At 45.4% G+C, this 23,545-nt stretch overlaps 1 protein-coding gene across 13 annotated transcripts in view; it reads left to right on the top strand.

Moving 5' to 3' along the window:
- The window catches only part of LOC127002413 (uncharacterized), a 91,273-nt gene that overhangs the window by 65,728 nt on the left and 2,000 nt on the right, over positions 1 to 23,545 (top strand). For 2 of the 13 annotated variants that reach the window (XR_007756189.1, XM_050868309.1), the window contains exon 1: positions 16,670 to 17,385. The exons of 9 other annotated variants lie outside the window; for them this stretch is intronic. Coding sequence is in view for 2 of the 4 variants with exons in the window: in XM_050868309.1 (XP_050724266.1) it covers positions 16,997 to 17,385 (389 nt within the window). In the remaining 2 variants the exon portion in view is untranslated. Of the gene's footprint in view, positions 1 to 16,669; positions 17,386 to 17,410; positions 17,578 to 23,545 lie in introns of those variants that run through there. 2 more of the 13 variants (XM_050868306.1, XR_007756188.1) reach the window with 2 other exon arrangements.

Genomic DNA, 23,545 nt, shown 5'->3' on the forward strand with positions numbered 1-23,545 from the left:
GACAAAAAAAAAGTGCTATAAGAGGCTGACAGGATAAACACTGCAAACATTTTATATACTCAGTTTTATTATTGGTTTTCCTTCATCGTATAAAGAACATCTACACAACGAAATTCTCCTTCACGTATAAAGAATACCTCCACAATTCACCGTACTGGAGCACCGTTCATTTCACTCCGTTGCTCCCGCTGTCGACCCTAATCACTGTAGCAACGCAGAACAGCAACACAAAGCAAGCTCGGCCGTGCACAGAAACACAATATTCCTCATAAAATAAAATGGAAATAGCTTTATGTGAACAGCGCGATGCATTTTCTCTACTAGCACGCGCCGTTTAAATCCTATTGTTGAATTTTCTGCGTGTGCAACAAACTACATATCTGGGACAAAGTATCGTATTAACCACATATCGTATCTATCATTTTTATCCCTCGAACTCTCGTACCCACATAAGTAACGTAAGAATATCAAAGTCAGGGCTAAAACTGTTGACTATTGATGTTTTTTGTTCTTTGACGTTATATTTATCGGCCAGCAACTACGGAAATGAAATGCGATGAGTACGATAATTTGCCAACGCTGCTCTGAGGGCGTGTTTCATAAGGGTTTCCTGTGAAGCCGTGATCGACCCGCTCACTCACAACACGGACGCGACGCCTCACGCCTCGCAAAATCCACGTCATGGCTGAGGCGTCGGTACAAGGCTCACCTCGCCCAAGCCACCACGGATATGTATAGGGGGGTATATCTAAACTAATCAACAAGGGAACCTACACCAGGGTCGCGTAGCTTCACTCACTCGCTGCCTCCACTCCCGACGTTCCCCATGAGCAATCTCCCACGCAGATACCCTACCATCTCAAGTCCTTATTGGCAGAATCGATCAACTTGCCCTATCCATGAGCAGGCAGAAGAGCATATTTTGGGTTCAATTAAGGTTTCGGAATAAGAGAAATGGTGTTGGCTAATACAAGAAGGAACGGAAGACAGGATAGTGGGGTTAGCTTAGAGGGTTGACAGTTTGGAGGAGTTAGAATCAGGTTATAAGGTATAAAGGATTGACAGTTTAGGGATGTTAGAATCAGGTTATAAGGTATTGAAGTATAAGAAAAGGAGAGTTAGCAAAGACACGGAAGACATATTTGTATAATCTTCTCCAGTCAGGGTTGTCTCGTGCAGAAACAACCGAATCATACACAGCCACACCCCCACCCCCCCCAAACTAAACACAATAAAAAATCCTTTCTATATCAGACTAAAACTGCCCTGCACTGCCGCCCCGTGAATCACAACACACCATAAACGGGGGTGCGCGTAACACACTGCCTGGGCCCTCTAATGTTTATGAGCCCATTGTGTTCCAGGAGGGCTGCCTCACACTGCCACATTCTCGTTGATCCAAAACTTTCGGATCACAACGCAGGAGACGGGTGCTTATCCCCTCTCCCTCCCCCTACACTCAGTACGGATGAGTGTGTGTCTTTAGCGTCGGTAGGCTTGCTTGAGGGTCCTGGATGGTAGTTGGCCCCAGCCCGTCATGGCGCAGGCAAGTGTTTATAGTGGCGCCATCTTCCCTTGGCTCATGCTGCCCCCCGGAACTCGTTCTTGATTTTTTTTTTTTTTTTTTTTTTACGTCGTGGCCTATTGCGCCGGTAGGCTTCTTCCCGGTGGATCCTGATGGTCGGCCCAAGGCTTCTTCCCGGTGGATCCTGATGGTCAGTCCAAGGTTTCTTCCCGGTGGATCCTGATGATCGGCCCAAGGCTTCTTCCCGGTGGATCCTGATGGTCGGCCCAAGGCTTCTTCCCGGTGGATCCTGATGGTCGGCCCAAGGCTTCTTCCCGGTGGATCCTGATGGTCGGCCCAAGGCTTCTTCCCGGTGGATCCTGATGGTCGGCCCAAGGCTTCTTCCCGGTGGATCCTGATGGTCGGCCCAAGGCTTCTTCCCGGTGGGGCCTGATGGTCGGCCCAGCCCGTTCTGGCGCAGGCGAGTGTTTATAGTGACGCCATCTTGCACTGGCTCATGCTGCCCTCCCGGAGCTCATCTTTAATCCTAGAATCTAGAGTCCGGGTTGATGGGAGGTCTTCTGGACAGCATGTGGGTAGTTTTAAGCCACTCGGCGGCGGCTGAAAAATCCCAGCTTGGTGGCACCGGGCGGGGATTGAACTCGCGTCGTCCTGAACGCGGCGCCGTCACGCTATCCACTCAGCCACCGCCTTCCCGTTGATCCAAAAGTTTCAGATCACAACGTAGGAGACGGGTGCCTATCCCCCTCTCCCTCCCCCTACACTCAGGACGGATGAGTGGGTGTATCTCGAGTTACTCCCACTTGACAGCCGGGCCTGACGTCATTCACGGGCGGAGCCAACCCGGTGCAGCGCTACGTAATGCTGTTCGTACCCTCATCACGTCCATTACGCTGACGCCCGTGCACGCATTACGACAATCCAACTCGTAACACAAAGTGGCGGTGGCGGCACAGCGCGTGGCGAGCCCCGGGGGTCCACGGCAGGCACAGCGGCGGGTCGTTATCCATTACCATCAACACTGAGGCGAAGCAGCGACTGTCACCGCCACTCACTACGGTCCCTAATGCCCCGTTCACACTGTGCCGACTCTGGGCCACGACAACCCAGCGACTTTTCCATGTGACAAGTTGGTTCCCACGCTCCAAGAAGGGGGAAGGTTTTATTGGGGTCTTAAGCCCCGTTCACTCCGTGCCGACTCTGGGCCACGACAACCCAGCGACTTTTCCATTTGACAAGTTTGTTCCCACGCTCCAAGAAGGGGGGGAGGTTTTATTGGGGTCTTGGTGTCTTGCCGACTGTCTGGGACATTCGGCCAAATAGTTGCCAGCATGTCGTGCTAACCCTCACGACTCCAGACTCCCGTCACGACGTCGGCGCAGCATTCGGCAACAGTCTCAAGACCTCTTTCAAGACATGCCCGACCCTTTCACATCAACACCCAAGACCTCGTGTACCCTAGAGTCGTGGGTAGTCGTGGCCCAGAGTCGGCACAGTGTGAACGGGACGGGGGCTTGAGTCCAGTTCAGGAGCAACATTCTCGTTCACTTATACGGCTCACACAAGAACTATTTCTCAAGGCCACAAAGAAGATTAGTCGGATTCTCACGAGTGTTTTTTTTTCACGTTCATGGTGTAGAAACCTTGTCAAACTATCTCCAGGGTCATATAACTGTGTGAGTGGAGGGTAGGTGGGAAGAGAGGGATAGATGATGGAAGGGGCTGGAAGGGAGAGAGGGAGGTGGGGCGGAGAGTCTGTCGGCGTGGATAAAACTAACCAAGGAAACACTCACACAACCTCTATTAAATGTGGGTGTGAGAGACCCGATTTTTTTTTTTTACGTCTGAGCCCATAACGCTGGTAGGCTTGCTTGAGAGGTCTGGATGGTAGTCCGCCCCAGCCCGTCATGGCGCAGGCAAGTGTTTATAGTGGCGACATCTTCTCTTGGTTCATGCTGCCCCCCGGAACTCCTTCTTGATTCACTTGGACGGTTTCCTCTAGAGTCCGGATTGATGGGTGGTCTTCAGGACAGCATGTGGGTAGTTTTAAGCCACTCGGCGGTGACTGAAAAATCCCAGGTGGTAGCGTGGGGATTCGAACCCGCGTCGTCCATCACGCGGTGAAAGTGGGCCCAGCACGCTACCACTCAGCCACCGCATACCCAAGCACTGGTCTGTTGTATTTTCCGTCGGGCGGCAGCTGTGACGACCAGGCTCACTCACGCTGATTAGAGCTGCATATCATCACACGCACAAACACATCCCGCTGATTATGAGTGATCACGGAAGGCTGATTAGACGGCTCACAGGACAGCGATAATTCAACTGGACCCGAAATATGTCATACCAGTTATATATCTTTCTTGCTATTGCGATTATAACCGAAAACTGACGATGACGGGAAAGGAAGCATGGGAGAACCCGTGTGTGTGTGTGTGTGTGTGTGTGTGTGTCACCTAGAGGGGTGTGTTTGTACAAGGCTCATTAGGGCGGGCGGTCTCCAGGCGAACACAACCACTCCAGAAAGGCGGTGAATGAAGAGGAGGAGGAGGAGGAGAAGGAGGAGGAGGAGGAGGAGGGGGAGGGGGAACTAAAAGGAGAAGGACGCGGGAGATGAGAATGAACTTGAGGTGGAAGTGAAAGGAGAAATTGGAGGAGGCGGAGGAGGAATACAAAGAGAGTAGAAAGGAAAAGCAAACAGCAACAGACTCCTTGGTCCTTACGAGGCTGTTTGTTGTCGCGACCATCTACTCTAATCGAGGAGGAGGGAGATGAGGAACACGGCAAACACGACAACAACGACATCAACAAAGACGGCTAAGCAAGGGGAAAAAAACCAAGTAGATCGATGGAATAGGAAAGATGGCGCTGAAGCTGGAGGGCGGTTAGGTTTCGTCTGTGAGTTCAAAGAAAAGAACGAAAAATTAAATCATAGTATAGATGGAGGGAACGGGAATAGAGGAAGGCAAGGAAGAGAGAATCAGAGGAATATACTAAAAGAAACGAGAGCAAATTGATCTCTCTTTCGGCCACCTCTTTGGATTCTCTTTTTTAGGAGCAGCGAGTAGCGGGCTTTTTGTTATTATTGTTTCCTTTTTCTGTGTGCCCTTGAGCTGTCTCCTAGGTTCTAAAATAAATAAATAAATAAATAAATACTGGAAAATCATAACAAAGGAAAATTCAGTAAAGGGGCGATAACCAGTCTCCGGAAAGAGAGCTAGAATGAATGTATTGGAACGGAGGAAAATGGGGATGTTAGAATTATAAAGAAGAGAGGAAGTACAACAATATGTGTTAATAAATAAGAGGGAGAATATCGAAACGGGAATAGGAGGAAGAGAAACGAAGGGATTAGTAAAGAGAAAAGAAGGAAGGGAAACGAAGGGATTTGTAAAGGGAAAAGGAAGACAAACGAAGGGATTTGTAAAGGGAAAAGAAGGAAGGGAAAGGAAGGGATTTGTAAAAGGAAAAGGAAGGGAAACGAAGGGATTTGTAAAGGGAAAAGAAGGAAGAGAAAGGAAGGGATTTGTAAAGGGAAAAGAAGGAAGGGAAACGAAGGGATTTGTAAAAGGAGAAGGAAGGGAAACGAAGGGATTTGTAAAGGGAAAAGAAGGAAGGGAAACGAAGGGATTTGTAAAGGGAAAAGAAGGAAGGGAAACGAAGGGATTTGTAAAGGGAAAAGAAGGAAGGGAAACGAAGGGATTTGTAAAAGGAGAAGGAAGAGAAACGAAGGGATTTGTAAAAGGAGAAGGAAGAGAAACGAAGGGATTTGTAAAGGGAAAAGAAGGAAGGGAAACGAAGGGATTTGTAAAGGGAAAAGAAGGAAGGGAAACGAAGGGATTTGTAAAAGGAGAAGGAAGAGAAACGAAGGGATTTGTAAAGCGAATGAGAAAATTGAACGAAAGAGTTATATGAGAACAGTAAAGTTATGGAAGATGGAATAAAATATTGGCTATGTTAATAAAGTTAAAAAGAGTTAATTCTGAAAGAAGCAAAAAGCAATAAGTCTTCATCATAAAAAATATATATAAAGGAAGAAAACGAGACGGTGAAAGTGGAAAGTAGAAAGTGTTCACGCTGCAAAAATATTTAAAATGTCTGAAGTAAAAAAATCTTCGTGGAAAGTAAAAAGAAAATGAAGGAAGGAGAAAAATGCGAGAGGAAAAACTGAAAAGTGTTCATGATACAAAAAACTATATTAAGTAAAAAATGTTCATGAAAAGCAAAAAAAAGGAAAAAATGCGAGAAAAAGTTGAAACGTTTTAATGTCAGAAGCGCAATTAAAAAAAAATATATATAAATGATTAAAAAAAACTAAATACTGTTTGTAATAAAATTTTAAAAAAGCTGTTCATGTTAAAAATTAGAGAAGAATAAACTGTCAACCGAAACAGCAGAACAATAATTCAAATATCTGATAACACAGGAAAAGTTCGACAATTTCAAATACGGAGACGGGACCACACGAGCGTAAGCCCAGGCCCGTAAAACTACAACTTGGCAAATACACACACATACCCCCCCCCCTCCCCCCCCCCACACACACAAACCTCATTCAAATTATAAAAACAGACGCCTCATGTAACGAGCATTCCACTTTCCCATACCTCTGCGTGTCACGAAGCTCACGAAATATCAATTCAGACCAGGCAAGGGTTTTCTGCTCTGGGGGTCGAGCGCGCGGCAGGCCAGATAAGGGAAGGGACTCCTCTATCCAGTCCAAAGAGGTACCACACTCGAGGGTCGCTACTCTTAAGGGGATATGACACTGGGCAAATTTTCCGTGGATCTTCGGTCAAACCACAGGGAAACAGGAAACAACAGGGAAACAGGGAAACATGGAAAAACAGGGGAAAACAGGGAAACAGGGAAACAGGGAAACAGGGAAACGGAAACAGGATTACAGGAAAACAGGGAAACAGGGAAACAGGAAAAACAGGGAAAAACAAGGAAAAACAGGGAAAAACAGGGAAACAGGGAAACAGGGAAAACAGGGAAACAGGGAAACAGGGAAAAACAAGGAAAACAGGGAAAACAGGGAAAAACAGGAAAACAGGGAAAAACAGGGAAACAGGAAAACAGGAAAACAGGGAAACAGGGAAAAACAGGGGAAAACAGGGAAACAGGGAAAACAGGGGAAACAGGAAAACAGGGAAAACAGGGAAAACAGGGAAACAGGGAAAACAGGGAAACAGGGAAAACAGGGAAACAGGGAAAACAGGGAAACAGGGAAACAGGAAAACAGGAAAACAGGGAAACAGGAAAACGGAAACAGGGAAAACAGGGAAACAGGAAAAACAGGAAACAGGGAAACAGGGAAAAACAAGGAAAAACAGGGAAAAACAAGGAAAAACAGAGAAACAAAGAAACAGGAAGAGAGAAACAATTTGGCTGAAGATCCACGAAAAATCTGCCCAGTCTAACAGCTCCTTCACACCCCCTCCAAAAAAAATTAAAACAAAACCCGGAAACGCAATTAACTTCAAAACACACACAACGCAGACTGCAGGAATATGTATGAGGTTGAGGTAAAGAGGAAATCAGAGCGAGGAGGAAGACCATAAAAACAGCTTCATTCCTTTGCCTGGCTTGTCGTCGCCCGCTCAGCCGTGCCCGCGTCAGCCTCCCCTGTCTTTGTCTCTCCTCGCTGTACCTCTCAGGGCTGCCGGCATGGAGGTATTAAACACTTCCTCTCCCCTATATCTCCCCTTCGACACTTTGGTTGGTATTGTAAGACCATTTCGCTTCTAACATCAACTATTTCTAAAGGTCAAAGAGGGAGGCAATTGAGTTTTAATGAGTGTTTCTTTAGGTTCATGGTACAGAGGAAGGGTCACACCACCACCAGGGTCATAAAACTACACCTGGAAATGCCCAATCATCCTAGGAAAGCCTTGTCAAATAGGTGAACTTAAGCGACAAAATGTTCAGTAATACGGTCCTTTCTCTCCCCTATCAATCCTACCCTCCTTGTTAGTGTTTGTCCTGTCAGATGTGTACGACTGTGGTGTTATGGTCATTCCTCTGTTAGTGTTCTGGGTCCCGACATCACGCCCCTCCGACAATCTTCCTCTCCCCTATCACTCCTCTCTGACACTTTCTCTCCCCTATCACTCTTACCCTCCTTGTTAGTGTTTGTCCTATCAGATGTGTACGACTGTGGTGTTATGGTCATTCCTCTGTTCGTCTTCTGGGCCCCGACATCACGCCCCTCTAACACTCTTCCTCTCCCCTATCACTCCTCTCTGACACTTTCTCTCCCCTATCACTCTTACCCTCCTTGTTAGTGTTTGTCATGTCAGATGTGTACGACTGTGGTGTTATGGTCATTCCTCTGTTAGTGTTCTGGGTCCCGACATCACGCCCCTCCAACACTCTTCCTCTCCCCTATATCTCCCCTCCAACACTCTTCCTCTTCCCTATCACTCCCCTCCAACACTCTTCCTCTCCCCTATCACTCTTACCCTCCTTGTTAGTGTTTGTCCTGTCAGATGTGTACGACTGTGGTGTTACGGTCATTCCTCTGTTAGTGTTCTGGGTCCCGACATCACGCCCCTCCGACAATCTTCCTCTCCCCTATCACTCCTCTCTGACACTTTCTCTCCCCTATCACTCTTACCCTTCTTGTTAGCGTTTGTCCTATCAGATGTGTACGACTGTGGTGTTATGGTCATTCCTCTGTTCGTGTTCTGGGCCCCGACATCACTCTCTTCCTATCTCCTCCAACACTCTTCCGCTCCCCTATCACCCCCCCCCCAACACTCTTCCTCTCCCCTGTCACTGGCTGCCGGGAACAAGCGACACCTTCCTCGGCCAGGGCTGCCTCCTCGCGCGGAAAACACATACATTAGTTTAACATAAGAGCGAGGATAATTTATGTAACCGTATTTCAGCTTCCAAACACACACACACACACACACACACACACACACACACAGAAAAAAAAATATTAAGTTACTGGGCCATGTGTCTTCCTGGTGTTTGGGAGGTAGTGCTTTAGCGTGTGTGTGTGTGTGTGTGTGTGTGTGTGTGTGTGTGTGTGTGTGTGTGTGTGTTATTGTATATGTGAGCGTTTTTCATGTTGCAAGGAACGAGGCACTTTAAAAACAACGCAAAAAAAAAAAAAAATCACCTACACACTGCTCCCGCAAACAAAGGAAAAGCAGGAGGAAATTCTAGAAAGGAGAGTCAGATTCGGTTGGAGAGGAGTTTTGATGCTGTGTGTGTGTGTGTGGGGAGGGAGGGAGTATGTTTGTTTGTTTGTTTATCCTGCAGGTAACTTTTGGCCCACCTGTCTTAACCTGAGAGCAAAAACTTAAAAACAAAGGAAGGGTCGAGGGTTTGCTGAAGGCTTGTCGATACCAGTTTTTTTGCCGAGAACTTATAGACGTGATGTTGTTTCCTCGGGCTTAAAGGCAACAAGCACATCCACAGTTAGGGAAAGACAGTGTACGGAAGGAAAGGGTTGCAGAAAAAAAACACAGAAGAAAACAGTGGAAAGTGTTAATAGAGGGAGTGGAAAGCGATTGGAAAGACAAGAAGGAAGGAAGGAAGGAAGGAAAGAAGGAAGGAAGGGAAGGAGGGAAGGATGGTAGGACGGGAGGGAGGAAAGAGGGAAGGAAGGAAGGAAGGAAGGAAGGGAGAAAGAAAGAAAGGAAGGAAGGAAGGAAGGGAGGGATGTAGGTAGGGAGGGAGGAAGGAAGGAAGGAAGGAAGGAAGGAATGGAGAGAGAAAGGAAGGAAGGAAAGACGGAAGCAAGGAAGGAAGGAAGGAAGGAAGGAAGGAAGGAAGGAAGGAAGGGAGGGAGGGAGGGAGGGAGGGAGGGAGGAAGGAAGGAAGGAAGGAAGGAAGGAAGGGATAGAGGAGGGGAGGAAGGAAGGAAGGCAGGAAGGAAGGACGGAAGGAAGGAAGGAAGTAAGGGAGGGAGGAAGGAAGGAAGGAAGGAAGGAAGGAAGGAAGGGATAGAGGGAGGGAGGGAGGAAGGAAGGAAGGAAGGAAGGAAGGAAGGAAGGAAGGCATTATTACGTAAAGGAAGGACAAAAGGAAGGAAAGAAAGAAGGAAAGAAGATAGAAAGAAAGAAAGAAAGAAAGGAATGAATGAGTGAATGAATGAATGAAGGAAGGAAGGAAGGCAGGAAGGAAGGAAGGCATTATTACGTTAAAAAAATCAGATTATATAAAAAGATGGTGACGGATCAACACAACCCATTCACTAACAACACATTCCCATTGCTCCCTAAAAATAAACGATGCTTTACAAATGGATTCTCGCTTTATCCTCGCCATTTCAAGATTCGCCTCATCACATTCATCTTTCCCCCAGCAAAAAACAAGAATAAAATGAATAGCAACTTATCTTTTTCGTAGTTTCAAGTGTTGCTTCTAAAACGCATCCATCTCTTCAATGAAATTACTGTCGTTTTCTGTGTTGTTATCTGCCAGGCGTGAAGGCAACGAGAGGGCTAATATTGATGTGCTGGGATCTTGGACGCCCAAATCATGAAAACCACACAACGGAACCTCGGAATGCTGTTTTACCTCCTCCGTTTCATCACCTGCAAAGCGTAGAAACGGCGGCCCTCAAACACCTGAGACGCAAAGTGAAAATGAGAGTGAAAACGAGAGAGAAAGAGAGAGAGGACGAGAGAATTTAGATGACAGGAATGCCAAGACTGAGGGGCAGGGTAATAGAGTCCCCGGCTAAGTCTCTATATACCAAGTCAAGTCACTCTGCTTCAAAACTGCGACCGGTACGCGCAGGAGGCGGTTTTGGGGGCGGAGCAGCGGGATGACGTCACTTGAAGCTAAAAAAGAAAATACCCGGCAGTTCAGGGGTGACTAAAGTTGGGGCCGTGTGTGCACTCTGGATGTGCATTCTCGCCTTCTTTCACAGCGCGTTCAGGCAAGCCACTGATGAAGAAAAAAATATGCCTTTTTATTGTGCTATTGCGTGACTGTAATTCCAATGCTTACAAACGGCGTTGTGGGGTGTGAGGGAGGGCATGTTGAAGTGATTGATTTAAATTAGTCCGCCTTTCCTCGTTTTCTCTAAATCCCTGTTTCTACATTCTCTAGTTTGGCTCCAAGCAGTGTCACGCATAAACCACGCCTCGGCCGTGTCTCCTCCCACAAACCTGCGTGTGACTTGACTCGGTATATATAGACTAAGGTCCCCGGAATAAGAAGGCCGCGATGTCGTATCAACCACTTCGCTTCCCCCCCCATTAACAGCTTGACGTAGGAGGTGAGGCCGCATACGCTGTGCCTCAATCGTTCACTTTACGAATGTTTGCCTCGCGAGCAATATTCGTATGATAAACATCGTCTGAATTCAAATGTTTTATGAGCAAGAAATTCCCTACAGATGCCGGGGTTTACTTTGCTATTTGTATGTTTTATTTCATCCATTTATTAGCAAGGGAATTAATGGCTTTTGGTGATTTTGCAGTATTTGGGTTATTCAAGGTTTCTGTGTGTGTGTGTGTGTGTGTGTGTGTGTGTGTGTGTGTGTGTGTGTGTGTGTGTGCGTGATAATAATAATAATATAATAACAATCGGTTTAATTCGGAGGCGGCACCCGTTAAGCTGAAAATGTACATATTAAGATAACAAACTCTAACTATATAAGAAAATTACAGTATGAAAGGGGTGTGGGGAAGGGAGTTTACATTAACGGAGGGAAAGTTGTGATGATATTCGATAGGGGAGGAAATAAAAAGCGAGGAAAAATTGTGGCAAAGAAACTAAAACAAAATATGGTTAATCTTAGCCAGCAAGAAAATATATAACGAGTAATATTTTATTCCGCCCAACAAGCGAAGGGAATATATTTAAAACAGGCTTTATTTTGCTGGAACGCACTTAGAGAGAGAGAGAGAGAGAGAGAGAGAGAGAGAGAGAGAGAGAGAGAGAGAGAGAGAGAGAGAGAGAGAGAGAGAGAGAGAGAGAGAGAGAGAGAGAGAGAGAGAGAGAGGAAAGAAAAGAAAAACAAAGAAGGAAAAAATTCAAAGAAAGAAAAAGATATAGAAAAAAAAAAGAAAGGAGGAAAAAATGAAAGAAAGAAAGAAAGAAAGAAAGAAAGAAAGATAGAACAAAACGCTTGCCACGGTTTTCTTATTTTGCCAAACACTTCAAGAGGCAAAAACCACGACGAATCTTTCTTAATATCTGTGCAAACTCTTTAACAAACCAACTATTCATTGTCATTTATTTATTTTATTATTATCCTTTTTGTTATTTTGTTTTTATGTTCTTATTTTCATTTAATTTCATATATTTTCCGTGTTTAGTTTTCCTTTCCTTTCCTTTTCTGCTTCTCTTTCAAGATTGTCAATTATGTAGATGCTTTAAATATCTCTTCAATAATATGAATTTCTCGTTTGATTTAATCTGAATCTGATCTCTCTCTCTCTCTCTCTCTCTCTCTCTCTCTCTCTCTCTCTCTCTCTCTCTCTCTCAATCTCTTCTTCTCTCAATCTCTTCTTCTCTCAATCTCTTCTTCTCTCTATCTCCCCCTCTCTCAATCTCCCCCATACCCCCTCCCCCTCTCTCTCTCCCTCTCTCTCTCGGTACCCCCTCCCTTTCCCCACTCCTCCTCCTCCTCCAAGCACGCCGCCACTAATAATGTATGACTCGGTCGGTATTAACGTATGCATATTAAGTTAAGTATTAAATAAGCCTCGACTTTAATGTTAATGGTACTCGCTATGATGATGACGTCGGAGCAACAAAATAAGCTTGTCGCAAAGGCTGGGGACCTGTCTGGCGTGTGTTTGAGGTAAATGAGAGAACGAAGACCTTGAGAGATGGATAGATAGTTAGATAGATAGATAGATAGATAGTTGCATATGTAAATATCTAAAATGCTGTGCTCGATAATAACAAAATCATCACGCCTTTCCATTCAAAACTGACCTCTCTTTCAGCCACTCTCTCTGCTTGCTTTTAGAGGAGATGTGCTTAGCGAATGTTTGTCTGTGTTATACATGTAAATAATCTACAATGCTTTGCTCGATAATAACAAAATCATCACACCACTCCATTCAAAACTGACCTCTCTTTCAGCCACTCTCTCTGTTTGCTTTTGGAGGAGATGTGCTTAGTGAATGTTTGCCTGTGTTATATATGTAAATAATCTACAATGCTGTGCTCGATAATAATTACAAGATCATCACACCTCTCCATCCAAAACTGACCTCTCTTCCAGTCACTCTCTCTGTTTGCTTTTGGAGGAGATGTGCTTAGCGAATGTTTGCCGGTGTTATATATGTAAATAATCTACAATGCTGTGCTCGATAATAATTACCGCCTATCCATCCAAAACTGAGCTCTCTTCACTGGCCACTCTGTTTGCTTTTAGAGAAGAAGTGCTTAGTGAATGTTTGCACGTGTATTCGAGGTCTGGGATAGTCATTCATGTTAATATTTAAAATGTTTTGCGTTATATTGGTGATATCAATATCTGACCCTTCATTTTGTTTATTTCTATAGGAGCAGTTTGTACCGATCTATTTTTGGGGGTTTTTCTTTGTTTTGGCCCAGGAGCTGCTAAAATAAGGGAGTCTCAGTTTTTTGGGTTGTAATAGCGATATAAAAGTAAATATAAATGCTTACACAAACGCCTGTAGAAGCTTGTACCGGCCTATTTTTCGGGGGGGTTGTTTTGCCCGCGAGTTGCTTCCCTCACTGAGAAAAGATAAGGATCTCAGTGTTTTAGGGGTGTAATAGCGATATAAAAGTAAATATAAATGCTGACACAAACGCCTGTAGGAGAAGCTTGTCCGGCCTATTTTGGGGGGGGGGGTTGTTTTGCCCGCGAGTTGCTCCCGTCACTGAGAAAAAATAAGGGTCTCAGTTTTTGGGATGTAATAGCGATATAAAAGTAAATATAAATGCTTACACAAACGCCTGTAGGAGAAGCTTGTCCGGCCTATTTTGGGGGGGGGGGTTGTTTTGCCCGCGAGTTGCTTCCCTTACTGAGAAAAAATAAGGGTCTCAGTTTTGGGGGGATGTAATAGCGATATAGAAGTAAATATAAATGCTTACACAAACGCCTGTAGGAGAAGCTTGTACCGGCCTATTTTTTGGGGGGGGGTTGTTTTGCCCGCGAGTTGCTCCCGTCACTGAGAAAAAATAAGGATCTCAGTTTTTGGGGGTGTAATAGCGATATAGAAGTAAATATAAATGCTTACACAAACGCCTGTAGGAGAAGCTTGTACCGGCCTATTTTGGGGGGGGTTGTTTTGCCCGCGAGTTGCTCCCCTTACTGAGAAAAAATAAGGGAGTCTCAGTTTTTAGGGATGTAATAGCGATATAAAAGTAAATATAAATGTTGACACAAACGCCTGTATGAGCAGTTTGTACCGGCCTATTTTTTTGGGGGGGGGTTGTTTTGCCCGCGAGTTGCTCCCGTCACTGAGAAAAAATAAGGGTCTCAGTTTTTGGGGATGTAATAGCGATATAAAAGTAAATATAAATGTTGACACAAACGTCTCGCTCGCCATGCCCAGCCAGGTGCATAATCTCCTCAATGAATATTCGCTATTAGCTCATTTCGCACTGCCTTTGAACTTAAACGATCATGTCATTTGGAGAAACACACCAATTAGTCTTCGTCTCGTCTGTACCGTGGAGGCGGGGGCGTGACAGAAGGGGAGAGATATCCGTCACATAAAAAAGGAAAGCGGGGAAGGACAGTATGATAATTAGTATAGATGGAGAGTCAAAAGAGTAGGCGGAGAGAGACAGAGCGTTAAGTGCATGGACAGGGCAACGGATGAGGGATGGACATAGCGAAAAGCGGACAAGAGAAACAGGGAACAGGAGAACTGGGCTGGAACGGGTGAGCATGAGAGACGGGAGAGTAAATGAAGGGATGGACATAGCGAGGAATGGACGCCGGAAACAAGGTACGAGGGAACTGGAAAGGAGGCTGAAAGGCGGGAGAGTAAATGAAGGGTTGGACATAGCGAAGATTGGACGCCGGAAACAAGGTACGAGGGAGCTGGAAAGGAGGCTGAAAGGCGGGAGAGTAAATGAAGGGATGGACATAGCGAAGAATGGACGCCGGAAACAAGGTACGAGGGAGCTGGAAAGGAGGATGAAAGGCGGAAGAGTAAAAGGGATGGAAATATGACAGTGGACAAGTGCAGCACGAAAAGGACGGGGCAGCAGATAAGGGGATGGAAGTAACGAGGAGTCGACTAAATAAACAAGGTACAAGAGGGAACAAAGGGATGGAAATAGGAAAGAGTAGAGGAGAGAAACAGGAAGAAGGAAACGGTTTGGATGAAAGACGGGACATTGAATAAAGGGATAGATTTAGCGAAGACTAGCCAGAGAAAACCGGGTACTATAGAGCTGTGTAGAGGCGAATTCTTAAACATTTCAGCGCACAAACACGTACATTTGACAAGGCTTTCCTAGGAGTTATGAACATTTCCTTGGGTACAGTTGTGTGACCCTGGTGGTAGTTTGACAAAGCCTGCATTTCCAAAGGTACAGTTCTGTGACCCTGGTGGTAGTTTGACAAAGCCTACATTTCCTTGGGTATAGTTTTGTGACCCTGGTGGTAGTTTGACAAAGCCTACATTTCCTTGGGTATAGTTTTATGACCCTGGTGGTAGTTTGACAAAGCCTACATTTCCTTGGGTATAGTTTTGTGACCCTGGTGGTAGTTTGACAAAGCCTGCATTTCCAAAGATATAGTTCTGTGACCCTGGTGGTAGTTTGACAAAGCCTGCATTTCCAAAGGTATAGTTTTGTGACCCTGGTGGTAGTTTGACAAAGCCTGCATTTCCAAAAGTATAGTTTAGTGACCCTGGTGGTAGTTTGACAAAGCCTACATTTCCTTGGTTATAGTTTTGTGACCCTGGTGGTAGTTTGACAAAGCCTGCATTTCCAAAGGTACAGTTTTGTGACCCTGGTGGTAGTTTGACAAGGCCTGCATTTCCTTGAGTATAGTTTTGTGACCCTGGTGGTAGTTTGACAAAGCCTACATTTCCTTGGGTATAGTTTTGTGACCCTGGTGGTAGTTTGACAAAGCCTGCATTTCCTTGGGTACAGTTTTGTGACCCTGGTGGTAGTTTGACGAAGCCTGCATTTCCTTGGTTATAGTTTTGTGACCCTGGTGGTAGTTTGACAAAGCGTGCATTTCCAAAGGTATAGTTTTGTGACCCTGGTGGTAGTTTGACAAAGCCTGCATTTCCTTGGGTACAGTTTTGTGACCCTGGTGATAGTTTGACAATGCCTACATTTCCTTGGGTATAGTTTTGTGACCCTGGTGGTAGTTTGACAAAGCGTGCATTTCCAAAGGTATAGTTTTGTGACCCTGGTGGTAGTTTGACAAAGCCTAAATTTCCTTGGGTATAGTTTTGTGACCCTGGTGGTAGTTTGACAAAGCCTGCATTTCCAAAGGTATAGTTCTGTGACCCTGGTTGTAGTTTGACAAAGCCTGCATTTCCAAAGGTATAGTTTAGTGACCCTGGTGGTAGTTTGACAAAGCCTGCATTTCCAAAGGTACAGTTTTGTGACCCTGGTGGTAGTTTGACAAAGCCTGCATTTCCAAAGGTATAGTTTTGTGACCCTGGTGGTAGTTTGACAAAGCCTGCATTTCCAAAGGTATAGTTTTGTGACCCTGGTGGTAGTTTGACAAAGCCTACATTTCCTTGGGTACAGTTTTGTGACCCTGGTGGTAGTTTGACAAAGCGTGCATTTCCAAAGGTATAGTTTTGTGACCCTGGTGGTAGTTTGACAAAGCCTGCATTTCCAAAGGTATAGTTTTGTGACCCTGGTGGTAGTTTGACAAAGCCTACATTTCCTTGGGTATAGTTTTGTGACCCTGGTGGTAGTCTGACAAAGCCTGCATTTCCAAAGGTATAGTTTTGTGACCCTGGTGGTAGTTTGACAAAGCCTGCATTTCCTTGGGTACAGTTTTATGACCCTGGTGGTAGTTTGACAAAGCCTGCATTTCCTTGGGTATAGTTTTGTGACCCTGGTGGTAGTTTGACAAAGCCTGCATTTCCAAAGGTATAGTTTTGTGACCCTGGTGGTAGTTTGACAAAGCCTACATTTCCTTGGGTACAGTTTTGTGACCCTGGTGGTAGTTTGACAAAGCGTGCATTTCCAAAGGTATAGTTTTGTGACCCTGGTGGTAGTTTGACAAGGCCTACATTTCCTTGGGTATAGTTTTGTGACCCTGGTGATAGTTTGACAAGCCTCTGTACCATGGACGCGAACAAGAACTCATGGTAGAGCGACTAACCTCCTTTGTCAGTGTTTGGAATTTGTTATTTTGAGAGGCGGAAGCATTGCCAAAGAAAGAAAGGGGTTGTGGGCATTTCCAGGGGTAGTTTTATGACCCTGGTGATAGTTTGACAATACCTCTGTACCAGGGACCCAAACAAACACTCCTTACGCAGTTTTCTCTTGCGTTATTTTTGTCTTTTCGTACCCTCGCTCACCTCCAGTAACATGTCCCCTTTCTTTCCCTTTCCCCTCGTCAAGTGCTATCAAGTTGACCCACCTAGGAGCAGCGGGCGTGACTTACAGAAGATCGGTATTCTCAGACACTTCCTCCACTCACATACACTGCTTCCAAAGGCCGAAAAACGAGATAAATCGAATTCTTGTGTTCTTTTCCGCATGCATGGTAGCCTACAAGTAACGGCTCGGCCACGATGGAACAAACCCCCACAGCCTTTTAACCCGTCCGCTGCGATTGGCACGGATTTCGCCTTCACTGGTAGCCTGGTAACATATGCTCCCAGGTCTTTCTCTGTGGTGGGTAGTGGAGTGTTTCCCATGTGGTATTGGTGTGCTGGATATCCCTTCACTGGTAGCCTGGTAACATATGCTCCCAGGTCTTTCTCTGTGGTGGGTAGTGGAGTGTTTCCCATGTGGTATTGGTGTGCTGGATATCCCTTCACTGGTAGCCTGGTAACATATGCTCCCAGGTCTTTCTCTGCCTCTGTGGTGGATAGTGGAGTGTTTCCCATGTGGTATTGGTGTGCTGGATATCCCTTCACTGGTAGCCTGGTAACACACACTCCCAGGTCTTTCTGTGCCTCTGTGGTGGGTAGTGGAGTGTTTCCCATGTGGTATTGGTATGCTGGATTTCCCCTCCCAAGATGCATGACCTCACATTTTTCTTCACTAAATTGTAGCAGCCACTTTTTGTTCCACTCCTGTAGCTTGGTGATGTCTTCTTGTAGGAAATCCGCGTCCAAGGGGTTAACATTACCTCCACTGCACGCTTGAAACTCCCGAATGAACGTTGCTTGTATTCGAACAGAGGCGGCGGTGGTACGTGGCAAAAGCTCACCAAACACAAACATTACGTAACACAATAAAACAGGCCGGCCCACAATGCCCCTGGACAATGGCCCTCCCCGCGCCGGCCAGACCCTTCGGCGATTACAGAACCAGGAAACTCTCCAATTCACGGCAAACAAAACAAACTCCCGGCACAAAATCTTTACATAAATCGAGCAGGGCGAACAGGGAAAGGCTCACCCGATGCCAGACCCGGCTGACCTGCCCTCCCTACACCTCCAGCATCAGGCAAGTTTGACCGCTATGGCGAGGCAAGAAGGGCCGCCCAGTGCCGCTAGACGGACACCAGGAAGGCCGCCGTGTCGTGGAGGTCGTTGAAGCCTTCTGCGAGCCACATAGCCCGAGAGCACCGTTGCCAGATTGTCGTACTCAGAGCATAGTATTTACCGGTTTCTGACGCCTAACTATTGCCAAGAAACACCAGGATCTAACCCTTTTAACGATAACTATAAAAGGGTTTCGTTATTGGAGCCCAGAAGACAGTTTTGGGGTAGGAAGTCGGGAAATGTAAGCGGCTGAGTACGACAGTCTGGCAACGCTGGGCCGAGAGTTCATGGCAGCGACAAAGGAAATTGAATCCTTAAGGTCGAAATCCTTTTCTCGCCTCGGATAAAACGTTTTTTTACCCGAATTTTTGTAGTAGTTGCCTCTTGGCTTAATCGAGTGTATACAACAATACCTCCTTGATATCGAGGAAGCTATAAATGTAAAAAGAAACAGCCGGAAATAATGGAGAGGAGAAGTGTATACTTGCCTGGGATAAATAATGGAAAAGACAGGAATTAGGTTACGTTAGGTTAGGTTAAGTTAGGTTAGGTTAGGTTAGGTTACGTTAGGTTAGGTTAGGTTAGGTTAGGTTAGGTTAGGTTAGGTTAGGTTAGGTCAACTGGAAACAATGGAGAGAAGGGTATACTTTCCTGGGATAAATAATGGAAAGAAAATGAGAATAAGAAAAGACAGGAACTAGGTTAGGTTAGGTTAGGTTAGGTTAGGTTAGGTTAGGTTAGGTTAGGCTAGGTCAGGTTAGGTCAGCTGGAAATACAGGGGAGGAGAAGGTGTACTTTCCCGGGATAAATAATGGAATGAAAATGAACATATGAAAACACAGGAATTAGGTGAGGTTAGGTCAGGTTAGGTTAGGTCATCTGGAAATAATGGAGAGGGGAAGGTGTACTTTCCCGGGATAAATAATGGAATGAAAATGAACATATGAAAACACAGGAATTAGGTTAGGTTAGGTTAGGTTAGGTTAGGTCATCTGGAAATAATGGAGAGGGGAAGGTGTACTTTCCCGGGATAAATAATGGGATGAAAATGAACATCAGAAAAAAGAGGAACTAGGTTAGGTTAGGTTAGGTTAGGTTAGGTTAGGTTAGGTTAGGTTAGGTCAGCTGGAAACAATGGAGAGGAGAAGGTATACTTTCCTGGGATAAATAATGGGATGAAAATGTATATAAGAAAAGACAGGAACTAGGTTAGGTTAGGTTAGGTTAGGTCAACAGGAAACAATGGAGAGGAGAAGGGTATACTTGCCTGGGATAAATAATGGGATGAAAATGTATATAAGAAAAGACAGGAACTAGGTTAGGTTAGGTTAGGTTAGGTTAGGTTAGGTTAGGTTAGGTTAGGTTAGGTTAGGTCAACAGGAAACAATGGAGAGAAGGGTATACTTGCCCGGGATAAATAACGGAATGAAAATGAACATAAGAAAAGACAGGAGCTAGGTTAGGTTGGGTTAGGTTAGGTTAGGTTAGGTTAGGTCAACTGGAAATAATGGAGAGGAGAAGGTGTACTTTCCTGGGATAAATAATGGAATGAAAATGAACATAAGACAGGAACTAGGTTAGGTTAGCTTAGGTCAACTGGAAACAATGGAGAGAAGGGTATACTTTCCTGGGATAAATAATGGAAAGAAAATGAGAATAAGAAAAGACATGGGATGAAAATGGAGAGAAGGGTATACTTTCCCGGGATAAATAATGGAATGAAAATGAACAAAAGAAAAGACAGGAACGGTCTCGCGTCCACCCCAAGTACCTGCCTGCACCGCGCGCCTGCCTCGGCCGAGCGTGCAGCAGCGCCGGCAGTATATTGCTGAAAACTTTAAAGCTGACATAACAAAATCTTTCGGCATGGCCAGGCGCCCCAATGTGAGCGGCTAGGGCGGGGGTGCGAGGCCTCCCCACACACACCACATTGGGTCCAAGTCTTGTCGCAGGGGGCGGGGCTTACTGTTTAACGTCGGTACTGACTCTTCGCATGCGGTACAGATGCTGGGCCATGTCCTCAGACGCTTCCTCTTCTCACAATAAATATGTACAACGTCCACAAAGGTCATTAAACGGGTTCTATTTTAACGTTCATGGTGGCTGAGTGGTAGCGTGCTGGGCCCACATTCACCACGCTACCACCTCGGATTTTTCAGTCACCGCCGAGTGGCTTAAAACTACCCACATGCTGTCCTGAAGACCACCCATCAACCCGGACTCTAGAGGAAACCGTCCAAGTGAATCAAGGAGGAGTTCCGGGGGGCAGCATGAGCCAAGGGAAGACGGCGCCACTATAAACACTTCCCTGCGCCAATACGGGCTGGGGTCGAACACCATCCAGGCCCCTCAAAAAAATAAATAAAACCCCTGTCATTGTTTCGAATATCAAGGCTCCAGGGACATTATCAGGTAGGGAGTTGGATTGGGCCGGTACATCAGGTATTCTGTCAAACGATAACACATCCATGGGTCTTGCGGAGCTTAGGGGCACTCCAGGCTCGTCTCGGCTCCGCTTGGATACACTTCCGGACCCCGACAGCCCACTCCAGCGTGCCGGCGCGGGTCAGGGCTTGCGTAATTACTTTCATCCCGTGCCAGGTAAAGCTCCGTTAGCATTCCAAGTCTCGTTCCTCGTCGTTTAATGGCATTCCTGAGAGATCTTCTTCGTCTCCTCCTCCTCCTCCTACTTCTCCTCCTCCTCCTCCTCCTCGTGTTCCTGCTCTTTTTTTTTTAATCAGCCTCTTACTTCCGTCTTTTCTCCTGCTCCTCTTCTTCTTCTTCTTCTTCTTCTTCTTCTTCCTCCTCCTCCTCCTCCTCTTGTTCCTCGCTTTTTTTTTTTAATCAGCCTCTTATTTGCTTCCGTCTTTTCTCCTGCTCTTCCTCCTCCTCTTCTTCTTCTTCTTCTTCTTCTTCTTCTTCTTCTTCTTCTTCTTCTTCCTCCTCGTACTTCTCCTCCTCATGTCCTTAATTTTTTTTCACCTCTTCTTCTTCTTCTTTTTCTTCTTCTTCTTCCTCTTCCTCTTCTTCTTCTTCCTCTTCTTCCTCCTCATGTCCTTAATTTTTTTTTACTTCTTCTTCTTCTTCTTCTTCTTCTTCTTCTTCTTCTTCTTCTTCTTCTTCTTCTTCTTCTTCTTCTTCTTCTTCTTCTTCTTCTTCTTCTTCTTCTTCTTCTTCTTCTTCTTCTTCTTCTTCCTCTTCCTCTTCCTCTTCCTCTTCCTCCTCCTCCTCTTCCTCCTCCTCCTTATGTCCTTAAATTTTTTCATCCTCTTATTAACTTCCGCCTTTTCTCCTTCACCTCCTCCTCCTCCTCCTCCTCCTCCTCCTCATGTCCGTAATTTTTTTCATCTTCCTAATTATTTCCTCTTTTTCTCGTTCACCATCCTCTCCTTTCCCCTCCTTACCCCTTCTTCTATTTCATCCTTTTCCTGTCTTATCTCTGTCGTTCTCTCGCTCTCCTCCAATAGCTTGTCCCCTTTCCTTCCCTTCCCCTCGCTAAGTGCTATCAAAGTTGGCCCACCTGGGAGCAGCGGGCGTGACTTACAGCAGGTCGGTATTCTCAGAGCTCCCAGCCCCTCACATACACTATTTCCAAGGGCCGAAAGGGAGGTGAGTCGAGTTTTTAAGTTTTTTGTCGCGTGGATGGTATAGCAGCTTCGTCGAACTACCACCAGGGCCATAAAAGTATCTATGGTAATGTTTTGAGCTTATATGAAGGCCCTGTTGAATGCGTGTGTGTGTGTGTGTGTGTGCGTGTGTTTAAGTGAAGGTATGTTTAGGGATATGGCCCACAATCTTATAATCCAGGGGTATAAAACTATCTATGGTAATGTCCTGAACTTATATGAAGGCCTTGTTGAATGCCCGTGTGTGTGTGTGTGTGTGTGTGTGTGTGTGTTTAGGAATATGGCCCACAATCCTTCTGTCCAATCCGCTCTATACCTTACCCCTGGAAAACCTGAGCCGCGTTGTTTCCTGTTTCCCTGTTACATAAATTTTCCTAACTTTCTACTTTTTAAATTTTCATCCCTTTTCCTGTTTCCTGTTTTCCTGTAACATAATTTTTCCTAACTTTCTACTTTTTAAATTTGTATCCCTTATTTTTTTCCTGTTTCCTGTTTTCCTTTTACATAAACTTTCCTAACTTTCTACTTTTTAAATTTGTATCCCTTATTTTTTCCCTGTTTCCTGTTTTCCTGTTACATAATTTTTCCTAACTCTCTACTTTTTAAATTTTTATCTTACTTTTTTTCCTGTTTCGTGTTTCCCTGTTGCATAAATTTTCCTAACTTTCTACTTTTTAAATTTCCATCCCTTACTGTTTTCCTGTTTCGTGTTTCCCTGTTGCATAATTTTTCCATGGTGGACACGGCGGAGAGGGTTAAGGAGGTAGACAGCTTTGTGAGACCTAACTTATTGTAGGGGGTTAAGGAGGTAGACCGCTTTGTGAGACCTAACTTATTGTAGGGGGTTAAGGAGGTAGACCGCTTTGTGAGACCTAACTTATTGTAGGGGGTTAAGGAGGTAGACCGCTTTGTGAGACCTAACTTATTGTAGGGGGTTAAGGAGGTAGACAGCTTTGTGAGACCTAACTTATTGTAGGGGGTTAAGGAGGTAGACAGCTTTGTGAGACCTTCTTACTAATTGTAGGGGGTTAAGGAGGTAGACCGCTTTGTGAGACCTTCTAACTAATTGTAGGGGGTTAAGGAGGTAGACCGCTTTGTGAGACCTTCTAACTTATTGTAGGGGGTTAAGGAGGTAGACCGCTTTGTGAGACCTAACTTATTGTAGGGGGTTAAGGAAGTAGACCGCTTTGTGAGACCTTCTAACTAATTGTAGGGGGTTAAGGAGGTAGACAGCTTTGTGAGACCTAACTTATTGTAGGGGGTTAAGGAGGTAGACCGCTTTGTGAGACCTAACTTATTGTAGGGGGCTAAGGAGGTAGACCGCTTTGTGAGACCTAACTAATTGTAGGGGGTTAAGGAGGTAGACCGCTTTGTGAGACCTTCTAACTAATTGTAGGGGGTTAAGGAGGTAGACCGCTTTGTGAGACCTAACTTATTGTAGGGGGTTAAGGAGGTAGACAGCTTTGTGAGACCTAACTTATTGTAGGGGGTTAAGGAGGTAGACAGCTTTGTGAGACCTAACTTATTGTAGGGGGTTAAGGAGGTAGACAGCTTTGTGAGACCTAACTTATTGTAGGGGGTTAAGGAGGTAGACCGCTTTGTGAGACCTAACTTATTGTAGGGGGTTAAGGAGGTAGACCGCTTTGTGAGACCTAACTTATTGTAGGGGGTTAAGGAGGTAGACCGCTTTGTGAGACCTAACTTATTGTAGGGGGTTAAGGAGGTAGACCGCTTTGTGAGACCTAACTTATTGTAGGGGGTTAAGGAGGTAGACCGCTTTGTGAGACCTTCTAACT

This window comes from Eriocheir sinensis, chromosome 23 (genome assembly GCF_024679095.1).
Source record: "Eriocheir sinensis breed Jianghai 21 chromosome 23, ASM2467909v1, whole genome shotgun sequence".
Taxonomy (NCBI): Eukaryota; Metazoa; Arthropoda; class Malacostraca; order Decapoda; family Varunidae; genus Eriocheir; species Eriocheir sinensis.